This window comes from Ptychodera flava, chromosome 21, assembly GCF_041260155.1.
Source record: "Ptychodera flava strain L36383 chromosome 21, AS_Pfla_20210202, whole genome shotgun sequence".
NCBI classification, from domain to species: Eukaryota; Metazoa; Hemichordata; class Enteropneusta; family Ptychoderidae; genus Ptychodera; species Ptychodera flava.
In genome coordinates, this window is record NC_091948.1 from 32920524 (window position 1) to 32933730 (window position 13207).

At 35.9% G+C, this 13207-nt stretch overlaps 1 protein-coding gene across 2 annotated transcripts in view; it reads right to left on the reverse strand.

The window, feature by feature from the left end:
* The window catches only part of LOC139122058 (ras-specific guanine nucleotide-releasing factor 2-like), a 130421-nt gene that overhangs the window by 12898 nt on the left and 104316 nt on the right, over positions 1 to 13207 (reverse strand). The window contains exons 13-16 of one of the 2 annotated variants that reach the window (XM_070687435.1): positions 11435 to 11520; positions 8200 to 8235; positions 5567 to 5818; positions 2638 to 2774 (exon numbers count right to left, since the gene is read on the reverse strand). In XM_070687435.1, coding sequence (XP_070543536.1) covers positions 2638 to 2774; positions 5567 to 5818; positions 8200 to 8235; positions 11435 to 11520 — 511 coding nt within the window. The remainder of the gene's footprint in view (positions 1 to 2637; positions 2775 to 5566; positions 5819 to 8199; positions 8236 to 11434; positions 11521 to 13207) is intronic. The other variant, XM_070687436.1, reaches the window with a different exon arrangement.

Sequence of the window (13207 nt, forward strand, 5' to 3'; positions counted from 1 at the left end):
AGTTTTCAGCGGAACGGCAAATTTAAAAACTGATCAGCAGTTAATATTTACAGTGGGCGGGCAAGCAATTTAAGCTTTCACAATGGGATGAGGAGAAAATTTCTGTCAGTGGGTACCGGAAAATAGGTAGAGGGAGGGGAATGCATTGGTTAGAACTTCAGGGAAGATTTAGTGCCTGACATTGAGGGGAGCAATGTCCAAAGATCGAAATGATTTTTTTTGCTTGCACAGTTTAATGTTGATCTTGGTTGCAACACATACGTCTGATAAAAAGATAGTGCTGTGCTCCATAGTTGTGTAAAATGAAATTTTTATGTTGGAATATGTACATCTGGTGGGCAATGGGGAATTTCAGTATTGGGGAGAGGGCATTGGGGAGCAGGCAGAACATAAATACTGGAGGGCAGTGCAGGCATCAGTAGGAGGGCATATTTTCTGCACATGCCAGTAGAAGGGCAGTTATGAACAGCTCTACCTTCCCAGGGGTTTCATTAAGTTTCGAAGAAGGGGGCTAGAATGGAAAAGTAGGTGGCTTGCAGCTGCCATGACCACAAAGCGGTCGTCGTCGGGGGAGGGTCCTGGACGGGGTGTTCCCCCTCCCGGGCGAAGGCTGGAAACCCTAAAAAATGAGCTAAATTTACTTTTTACAGCTTACAGTCACTTGACTTTCTAGTATTTTCAGGAGAATTGTCTGTAGTGTTCCAGGGCAATTTGTGTTCATATCACAAAAGCCAATTTCCTGGGAGATTAGGCTTAAATATGATAATTCAAAATCACAAATGATAAAATGTGGTAATGTTGACGATATTTTGAACAAAGAAAACAAGTCTTTAGAGCCTTTATCCTTTTAGGAGGTAAACTATAATAATTCACTATTAATAATGATATAAATTTGATATGTAGATGATATTATACAGTGTTACATCTAGACAGGGGGATAGGGGATTCCCCTTCTGTTGAAATGTTGGCACCCCCATGAATTTGTCAAGGGGACCACTCCCCCTGCCATGAAATTGTGCCAGTCACACCTTAGAGGTACAAGTAGAACACATGAACCGGTGAAATGCCCCCGAAACTTTCTGGTAAAGGGTAAATATCCCCCTTGTTGATGCCATCCTGGATGACACACTCATAAAGTTATGCTTAAAATTAAGAATGCTGATATTTGGTATGGAAATCTGTAGATGTAGAACTTTTGATACCACTGGGGAGGTAAAAAGAATAATTTATAGAACGAATAATGATAAAAAATGACAATCATTAACATATTTCGCAATTAGGTTATTTGACTATATGGGTATGCAAAGTAAGAACCTTGATATAGGATATGAAAATTTGTACGTTCAGAAGCTCACATTTGGATTTAACCTGACGATCCCTTTTGAAGTGAATTTAGAGGTCTGATCGTATCGTAACCACTCTGGGCAATGTTCTTATTGGCGTCGATAGACCGAAGAGCAGTACATATCATACGTCCAGCTGGTTATACTCCTTCACAATTACGCCTACCGCAGTGCAACGCACATAGGCTTACTAAAATTCCAACTGTAATCGGAAAGTTTTTTGTGAGAAAAAAATCAGGTCATTGCCTTCGAAAACAGTTTAAATCCACGTAATTATCCTTCTCTTGTTTCTTGGTCCGCTTCAAAACCGAGGATCGTACAGCGAAGCTTGACCTTGCGATCGCTTCCGTCTTCATTTGTTCATCGACCATTTTGAGTTGAGCTAACGACGGCCGACAGGCGTAGTATGCATGTTTTCATTAGCGTATATAAAGGTCACCAAATAGGACTCAGTAATTCAGGTAGCCAATAGAATCGTCAATTGCAATTACGATTTTTATTGAGGCAGTATACGCAAGACCGTGCTGCATCATAGTACAAGGCGATTGTAGTAGTTGCTCGTCTTCTAAATTTTGTTTCACATAAAAGCTGTTGAAAAGTTTGATTACACAGGTTGTGAAACTTGTCCGTATCATTTCAGAAGGTAAAAAATATTTTAGCTATGAAAGAGTTCAAATTTCGAAAAATGTAGCCGGCGAAATCGTGAGAGTAACCGGTCAATTTCACCGGCTGCCGGCTCTTAATGAAACCCCTGCTTTCCCCTCCAAAATTTAAGTCAGGGTCAAAAATAATATCTGTAAAACCAGCATATCAGCCTTCAAAACATGTTTTGTGATGATTTTGTAAAACAGATGAAATTTACCAGTTGGCGGCACCTGTAAAATAGAAATTTGTTCTACCCGTATAGCATGTGAAGTTTCAAAACCACAGATCTGAGCACTTTGTATTATGGAAAACCTTTCACCAAACAGTTGAGTATTCTGAATGTGACATAAGAAGCAGACTTTTGCCAAGGCTTGAGAAACTTGAGTAAAATTCTATTAATACTCAATATTTCTCCAATATACAACAGGAATCAAAGTAAAATAACTTGGCTGGATGACCTACAAAAAGTCCTCAAATATACAGATCCTTAATACCCCTTTAAAAGCTTGTTTGGTTGTTTAACATTCGTTAATGCCCATAATCTGATCAAATATCAGCTTTCAAATTGAACTTTGCACACATTGAAGTACTGTATTGCAAAAATAGCAGAGCTATCTTGTTAACTATGAATATTCTGTGTTACACTTACATCTTGAGAAGCTTTTCCTGGAAGGAAAGGTCCTCATGTTTGATGTGGTCTCCAGAGATTTAAGTTGTGAAGTTGATTGCTGTGAGTCTTGTGTACGTGATGTTTCACTTGTTCCACTACAATGCTCATCCTTCAAGCTGTAAGTATACAAATCATGCGGAATTTATCAACAAAATTTGCAATTAAGTGTTCACAGAAAGAGTATTTAATCTGAAAAATTAGAATTGATGTACTATGAATACAATGTCTACTGTTCCACATGTGCAACTTTCAGATCTAAGGCCTTTGATTGACATGTATGACAGCACACTACATAAATATAAACAAGTGGAGGAGACTATCACGCTCTTAATAAGGATAATATGAAGTCAACTGTTCTAAAATCTGGTCTGTATCTTCTGTGCCAATTCTGTAAACATTAGAATCAATAAGAATGTGATAAATGACATCAATGCAGCATGTTTCAATATTATTGAATGGTGTCCAAAAGGTCAGATTTCTAGAACTGTATTGCTGCCAACTTCTTATGTTTCTCCTTTCTCTATAAAAAATTCAATTTCCTTTAAAAATGAAATGACATTACGTCCCTAATCCAGAGTTTTTATTCTGTGTTTACTTCTAGGCAAAGGGTTTGTAAACGATGTCATGAACAAATAGTGTAAAGAAAACCTGTACTTGTTTTCTTGTCTCGGACAATTTACTTTTGTTGTCACAGTGGTTGCTGTGACAATCTTTGGATATCGACATAATATTGAAAGCCCAGAAGAAAAAAAATATTGCAAATAACTTCAACCATTTTCATGATTTACAACTTTCACTTTGATATTGCTACTACAGTAGTGATAAGGGCAGATTAACCAACCCTGTTGGAAAGATGAAGGAGGTTTTTATTAATATTTTTATTATTATCAATCTTTATTTAAACTTGATAACTCCATAGGTGAAACACCTCTTTTCATGGAGGTCGAGTAGATAAAAGAAAATTATATTACAGCACAAACTTGAAAAACAAAAAAACCACAGAAGTACAAATAGCAAAAGCGACCTAGCGGCCGATAAAACTACGATGAGGCATCAGACAAGTAAATAGAATAAAGAAAGTTATTACAAGATTTCTTAAAACTAGTCGGTGACTCAGAGTTCCTGATGGATTTTGGGAGATTGTTATATTCAATCCACACCCGCAACAGACAAGGTGTTTTGATAAAGAATTGTAGGTGCTTTGGGAACTTTAAAGAGGTTCTGATTGGAAGAACGCAGTGATCTGGAAGGGATATAATTATTGAACATACTAGTTATTATAGTCAGGGGTTAGATTATGAGTTGCGCTGTAAATTTTGGGCCATATAATGGTTAAAACGGAGTTTCAAGTTAATGGGCAGCCAATGAAGCTGAGTATACATTTGATAAGTGGAAAGAGGTGGAACAGTGTCAAGAATAAGCTAATAAGGTAATTGAAGATGAGGCATAATATAGCATTAACTGTTGCTCAGTGAGTGACCAGCTGAGAACAGGAAAAAGTTGATAACCTACTGACTCCACCAAAATTGTGTTGATGACGACTACTTAAGTTCAGACACTATGTTCACTTGATTGTGAAGGTTGAATGGATCTTCTCCGGAATAAAATTTTATGTGCAGTGTTCTATGGAAACAGTCTGCTCAAGAGGTCATGTGACCGCAATACACACAAATTCCATGAGTAAAACGTGAATGGGAACATAAATATTTCTGAGTGTGCTTGTGCACATGATGGTCTTGTTTGTACCCTCTTCTATTGAATTTTAGGTCTCTCCAATCCAGATCCTATTCTTCGTGATCTTGACAATGAATCCGGAACTTCACACAAAGACTGTATATACATGTACCGTTTCCAAAGTAAACTTGAAGTAAACTTAGCACTTTGTGCTTATGGACTCAAGAAGATATCGTGTACATTTGTGAACTGAAGAAAAATAACACAGTGAAAAGTAAGGCCAGACAAAATTACACATCATTAATATTTATACACAAATTTATTGTATATGGCACCTATCAAACACAGGTGATCCTGTGATAGGAATTTAAATAAAAGTTGTCCTATCTAGATTCTTGCTTGATTGAATGTGAACAAGACCAATAAATTTCTTGTCACTGACTTTTTGAAACATCACTAAAAATTGTTCTCCCTGCCAAAAATATACTCATTTTTGACATTTCATTGATTGTGACTTTTTATCTTGTTTGGTCTGACTACCACCGAGTCCCACAAGGGTGCTTAAAGCAAGATTGCCTGTTGAACAGTTTATTTATTCACAGAATGTCAGGATTTGGTGTATAGACATCCATGTACTGAATCTGTCGCATCACTAATGCCTTATGCCCTACAGAGTTGCTAAGCTTGGCAATGCTAGTTTTCTGACCCAAAGCCTGCATGGAATTCAATCCAGAATCATGCTCCCTTCTGGACATACTGGACTGTGACTGTATAACACTTCACACAGCCTCATTTGATGCAAATGTTCATGATTATGGCATGCACCATTTCACACATTCAAAGAAGACCAAAATCTAGATTAGAGCTAAAATTAAGTGGGGATTGCCTGGGGGATTTCATCAAACTTGTCTCCTATGTGTTCTGAGTGCACGTACAATTGTGTAATACAGTGTATATTCATTATACTGCTACTAACAGTACTTGTGCAAGACAACACTATCTCTGTATTCCATACAGCATTTGAGAATAAACAAACTTTACAGATTACAGAGCATAGGAATGACTTGTAAAATCAAACATACACATAATAATAACTGGTACCATTCAAAAAGGCTAGTAGGAATTTTGGATGGGTAGTTACCAATAAATAAATGACAAAATTAACCCTGTATATAGTTGTTACATATCAGTAAATTCTGTCCATTGTATCATTCAAGTTGGAAAAAGTTCTTACTTATAGAGGGTCTCCATAGCCTCAGGATCTCTGTAAACTTTCTTGAGTGTCTCAATGACTATCTTGCCTGTGGTGAAGACGTGGTAGGTTAAGAGGAATGTGTTCAGGAAGTCAATGCTGAGAAACCGCAGATCAGTAAGTCTTTCAAGTAGGCGTTCCACACTGGCATACCGAATCTGAGGTACTTTGCAAGAGTTCAGTGTCCTACTGAATCGAATGTCAATATCATCTTTAAAAAGCCTTGGGTCTGATCTGTTGTGGCAATGAAAAAGAGAATGATTGTAATTCAATCTGGGTATTGTCTGTGACAAGCTGTAGCTATGACACGATAATACATGTACCACTGTAGACATATTTAAATATGAAGATTATTGCCTTTGAAGCACAAAGCATAATGACAATCTCAAATGTTATGCTTGGTTTGTTGTAGCTAGCCAACACGTTAATCCATCAAGCTTAAGCTGCCAAAATGGATTATCTTGTATTGTAACACTGCCTCTTTAATGCCCTATGAACAAAATGATTCACTCATATTTTTGATAAACAGATAAAACTCTGACGGATCTATTACAGATATTGCTAAGCAGCTAAGGAGGGTTTATGAAAAATTGGAAAGTCAATGGTCAATATACGAACACCTTACTTTTGAACATTCAAAGTAAAGCCTCTACATGTTTAGTAGTTCTACCTCTGAGTGGATTTCCTCTGTGGATTTCCTATTCAATTTTCATGATAATAATTTTGAAAAAAGGTTTGTGATTCTATAAAGTGTACGCAAGTTTATATTATGGCCTAAATTTCAGATGTCTGACGTCTTGACACAGTTGGAACGTAATGTTTGTGGCATGTAACTATATGTCAGTAAAGAAATGAACAGAAAGTTAGCTAGAAATACACTGCATTATGCAAATTAATTTAACAAAATAGCAAGTGCAGCCAATTTAGCTTAAAAAATCATTTTAATATGAACAGATTCAAATTAGGCATTTTCTTTAATATTTTTTAAATTCCTAAGAAGGCGAAAAATAAAAATAAAAAATGCTTGTAGTGTAGCTAAGGCATAGCTTGCTTGAAAGTGTGGATGGGGAGACTAACTGACACACCTAATGAGGATATTAAATTTGAAAATTTAAATTCAATTAATCGTTATAATTTAATGACTTGGCACAGGAAATCAAGAGCAATTCATCTTGTATTGAAGTCAAGGCATCAATAAAATAAGGGTATTTCATCTTCACTGATAATTTGTCTACATCCTCAATAACAGCAATGTTTATGCCAGGAAAATTGGATCTCTATGTCTCATCTATTCTCTTTGCCAATATCCAGACATAAACATTCATTTTCTGTGATCAAATCAGTGTCAAACAATGGCTGAACTTAATGTATCAGAAAAATGTCAAGTTAGTGATTTTTTCGAATTCAAATCAAATGTAACCATGACAACTGTCAGAGAGAAATATTTCACAATGTGAAGAATGATATCTGGGTAAGCACTTTCACATTTTCTTATGATGCCGACTTCCACAATTTTATGATTTCTTTGACCTTAAAGCATGTATTTTATTATAAGAAAAAGCTGCAAATGTACCATATTTCATACTCTAAGATACATAACTGATTTGAATGAATATTTGACAAAGCCCTGGCTAATTACCAGTGACCTGCTATGCCTGCAAGACAGTCATATATCATGTATCAGTCATGATGACAGGGTACTGTTATTATTATGACAGGGTTCAATATATTCGTTTTAGTTCAAGTACCGTATTCAAGAAAAGGATATTGTATTTCAATATTGATATATGTGAACTGGTTGGCCAAAATACAAGTATGGATTAATTCTTCATTTATTATCTTATTGAATTTTTTCTTTCACTAAACAACACTGACAGTGAAAAATGAAAAGGTAAAATTTCTTTCAGAAGATCAAATGTACAATTTGTGACGCTTGATTTAAAAGAGAAAATAGCAGTTGATGCACTCCTGTCTACTTGGTATGTATAGAACAGTGATTACATGTCTTCTTTTTCACATAAAATTTCTTAAGTTAGCAAGAGTGCACATTAGTGTTACAATTGAATTGTCTGAAAATACAAATGAGACCATTCTGATAATATCAGAACAATCTTCCATGCTCAAAACTGGTTAAAAAAATATTTCATAACGACAGCAAAATTACAAGAGCAACACTCCTTGCAAAGAACATTGACAACTTACTCAGATTCAAAAAGGAAAAGAAATGAATAAAATTGCATTGAGGCTGTCAACTGCATCTACACTGCAGTTTGTGTGACTGTCATGCTGTCGCCAGTTGAACAATTTCAGCAATATGGTGCATGCCAGATATGACGGGGTTGGCTGATAAATAACAGTGTCTGCTCGACTACAATTTTACTCAGATATTTTCATGTGCACAGCTTGATTTGCCATTGCAATAAATCACATGTATACGGTGATCTGGATGGCCTGAGATAAAACTAGTATTATTGAGGTCTGACTTGATTAATGCTCTGATGGTCACCAATAGCAATAACCAGTGCTTTTGTTCATTGGCAGTTTTACATCAATGCAATTATATCCACATCACGCATTCATCAAAGGAACATTATGTCTGAAGATTAGATGGTTACCTATATTGCAATCCCAGTACTTCTCGACAACGACGTCTACATCCATCGCAGGGAATTGTGGGATAAAATGCACAACACGGGATGGAACGGGGTGAAACAAACAAAATGTACACAGTGTGTCAGTGACAACATCAATCACAGGGGTAAAAGAGACGGTGGTTTCATGCACTAGAATATGATGGAAGTATAGGGAAAGGGATTGAAGTATTGTAGAATATCTGGAAAGATACCATCTGCCAATCAGCTATAATCATATACATGTACACATGCAAGCAAACCAACTTTTGAATTCATTGGCTGAATATACACTTACCCTAATCACCCCCAAGTTTTCTGTGGTATGGCCTATCTAACCATAGAAAACGATGGGAATGTTGTACTGGATGCTGGGAGTCTGGGGGCTGATAGGGTTTGTTAATTAATTCTGAACAATTTTTCATGAAAACCTACTTGTACTCCCCCATTACTTTCCCCTTCTTGGTGGTGTTGGTGGTTGGGCAAGGGCAAGAGTGAACACAGAAATGCTTGTCAAGGAGTTGAAAGTCAGATGCTTGTGAGTGACTGGAGAAAACAAGCGTTGCAAGTACAGCTATAACACATTACAGCACATAATACTACAGTAACTACAGATGATGTGACTTCACAAATTTGAAAACAGCAGTAACATGAAAATTGTCCAATACTTAAAAGCATAGAGGGATTGTGGCTATAACTTTTGACAATTGTTTCACTAGTTTTGTTTTTAGTCTTAACAATATTTTTAGTTCTACTCCCTAAAGCATGTTGAGATACACAGTATTCACTTTGTCAACTCAGCCTCTGTATGCATTGACTGCATTGTTATTAATTGTTGACAGATGAATTTTGTTTTGGATTAGAATTCAAATATACACAATAAAAGTGTATTCAATATGCTGCGATGACAAACTAAACAGTAGGTGTTTCAACATGCCTTAGGGAGTACTAAAAGAACCTGTAGTTGTAAGTTGACATTAGAGAAAAACTGAAAATAATTATCAAGAGTTACAGCTACTGGCCCGTTAGTAATAACTTGTAACGGCCCTATCATTGAATTAAACCAAATTCCCTTCTGATAGAATTCTAGATTTTCATATGAGCAACTTTTGAGTAAACATGGACAGGAATGCAAATGTTAACAATTTTAGAGAAGACAAGCGACTGAATTTTATAGCACGTTTATACAGCATAATGTCATGCAAAGTACGACTGAGGCTGGGTACAAATATGGGGAGGAATGTTATGTTGGGCCAGAACATACGGAACGGATCAGCACATTAAATTTGTGACATCTGTTACTGAACCATTTATCACATGATAACACTCAACATTAATTATCCTCCTCTGTTTGACTGTGTTCTGTCGCCATTGCTTTCAGTGAATAAATTGGACCTATTAGTAAATTGTATGGAACAAGAGTTATGATTATCATAACATCAGGCCAAGCATTTGCGGACAAAAATAACATATGTTGCTTCAAATTGTAGTAGCTTTTGAGGGCTGAGCTTGTATGAAGTAATGTACCGGATACATAAAGAATGTTTGAATGTCATGTCGTGTTATGATAACCTTATATTTGATAAATATTGGTACTTTACGGAATATTAATGGATGAATCAATCACACTATAATTACGGTTAGATAATTACTCCTAGAACAGTTGTACCAAAGCAATTTTTATCGCCTGATCAAAAACGTTCCTATGAAAGTACCTGGCCATATTTTTTATTACGATTTTAGTCGGTGATTCACGCAACCATTTTAGTTTGTGGAGGTCTTGCCCTCCAGATTATAAACATCTGTATGATAAGATGAACAGATTGGGAGAGAATTGTCGGCACTTGTCTACAAGCTGTCACAGATTCAATTCATAGGCAAATAGACAGCGGTTAGGTGTCTACATGTCTGTGATAACTTTAAAATAAATCACAGACAGTTAATCACATCATACTCAGTGGGAATCAAGATCTCTGCAACTTTTCAAATGATGGTCTCAAATGGACCATATATCATCAACTGGAACAACTGGGCCTATATGCAAGTCAATTTGTCTACATTTAAAAGATACCGGAGGATTCAGTGTGTATGGTTGCTAATGCTCACAGTGCCCCAAATATGCACTCTTGCATTTACAGCTACCTAGTTTCTTTATGAAACTTTCTTCACACCCTTGGGTCATGATAGCGTTTCCACTCTTGTAATGCACATCAGACTGTATTCAATTTATGCTTTCATACCTACATCATTGGTTAATGTTGATTCCATTGCCACAATTTTTAATTTTGGTGCAAGACATTATGTGAAAAAAAAAGTTCTTTTGAAAATCCTCTGCTATTTTAAAAGAAGGGTGCACTTTGGCAGGTTTCAAAATAAATATTTAGGGTCACGGATGGGTAGCTTGTATGCTACAAACATCTATGATGATATCTCTGACTGATGTTTTTGACAAAATTTTGAGTGACTAGATCTCTTTTGAATCTTGCTATCAAAATTCAATTTCATTGCAGCATATTACGTGTTATGGCTAGCAACTATATGTCTCGATGACCTGGTCTACATTACAGAGTGTAGCTGCGTCCCCCCTTCCTGACATGAATGTAAAGGTCAAACAAGCCACTGAAAACAATGGGACATTGTACTCATTTTTCTGATATGGAAGAGACAGTGTATTTTTGAAGCACTTTCAATTTCGTACCATAATCGCATTTTATTTATTAGCGAAATTGATCCTCAAAGTTTGAAGCATACTGTATGAATGACAGCTACTACAGCAGGCATTGTTGAAATTATTGATTTTATAATCTACTCGCTGGCCAGTTGAGGTACATACACATGTGCAACGATACAAGCATATCATATCGGCAACCATTATCCTATATGACATTAATAAACACCATAGGAGAAAATCAAGGAACCAAGTCACATCTTTTGACATTGTCTTGTCCTATTGTAACCAGATTTCATTGCGAAGACCTGGAAAGTTACTCACCTTGACAAACAATGATTAGAAGGAGAAGGGTTCAATGGTAAATTTATAATGTTATGTACATGTGTGAACAAAGGTAAAATGTTGACGTTCATGGCAGTGTTAGTATGACTAGTTTTGCTCAGTGAACTTGTTTGAAAAAGAACATGAAAGCAGATTATGGTGAATATGTGTGTATATTAATGGTTAAATTGTGAATAATATGGAAGAAAAGTGGTGTAAATATTGTACCTTATAGACAATGGCATGTGTAGAGAAGAGTGAGTCCCTCCTAGGCTACCATTTAATAATCCATTGTAATGAAGATTATCTATGCACTGAAGATAAGACAATTGATATCAGTGAGTGAGAAAATGTTTCATGTTAAGTTAATTGATACAAATGTAGGTGCATGCGTTTGAGGGATTAATTGACAAGGAATATGGTTTTATACAATGTTATTTGCCAGGGAACACAGGGCTAGGAAATTATTGGCAGTCTAACGGTAAAAAATTAACTCTTCACTTCGCAAAAATATACAGCAGGGTCATGTGTGGACTGTACCCATAAAACTGTTAAGAACATCAAGTTTTGGACTTGAATATCTGTGCATACCAGAAAACAAGCACATATGCTATTGCTTAGATCAGAAGATTGAAAAGATTTGGATTGATATTGCAACTGTTAACATTGTAGTGTTGTGACTTAAAATACTCAATGAAATTGTAACAGGCACTTGTTGTAAAATATACATTGTAATATTATCACAAAGTAAAGTCATTCAAAAGTCATTAGAGATTCAGGGGCTTTCACGGACTTTTTCAGCAATTTTCAAAGACTTTTAATTCTTGAAGTCCAAAATACCATATTCTGGATATCATTTTTAAAATATGTCATTTTTATATATCATTTTTACTATGTTACAGCTGATGACATAGTCATTTTTGCAAATTGTGGGTGGATTATGGATTTCCAAGGACTTTTCCAGGACTGGCTTTCATTTCCAAGGACTTTTCCAGGAGGCTTTACAATTCAAGGACTTTTCTGGAGTGTACTGACCCTGTACATAATTTTCATGGTCATTACCCACAAACATACTTAAAATCAGTGTCAGGTTCATCTGAATTCTCAGCATGTATGCCAATTATGTTGTACACATGGTACCACATGCAAAAGTTCAAAGCCAAAATCTGATAATTTGAATTTTCATGATTGTACATGTACGTTGTCCTACATGCAACAATATCCTTTTCACTTTTTGCATGGGTCAATTTGCATAAAGGAGACATCCTTACAAGAAATACATGTAGTTTCAGTTTTAACTCAGAAGTTAATGGTGATACCTTTAATTAGAAGCATGTTTGTTAGCTCAGAGATACCCTTGCAGGTTACAAGTATGATGACAGTTTTTGCAGTTTGTATGTACTCTCTTGTTTTTATGCTGTATGATGCAATCCAAGCTCATTGTTGTGATACATGAAATGTTAATTGCAATTTGATTTGCAATGCACCCACAGGGTGTTATGCAGTGGGGGAATACTTGTTCAGCATAATATAATTTCGACTTGTGTGCCGTTATTGTACAGTGCTGTGTAATCATGGTGAAATCACTCATGTCTACTCTTCTTTTGGATAAACTAGTGCAGTACGCGATAGAATTTCCTAATATTTCATTTTAATTAGTATAAAATGTCATATTCATATAAGCTTATGGTTACCATAACATTAATGCGAAGTGACTGTCATTAAGTGATGCCATTGTAGAGTGTGGCTCATGTAATAGTCTGATTGTACATATGTGTCTATATGAGTGGAATGTAGTTGATAGCGGTTTGACATGTTTATACGCCAATTGGGGGATACATAACGTAATATCTTCTATCTCATGATACAATGGCAGTGGGAACCAAAAACAAACATGTTTAGAGATATACGTATATTACAGTATCAATATTGTATTCAAAAACTGGTTCATTGCACTTTAACAATGTAACAATTGGGTAAACAACACTCGGAAAGGTTAGT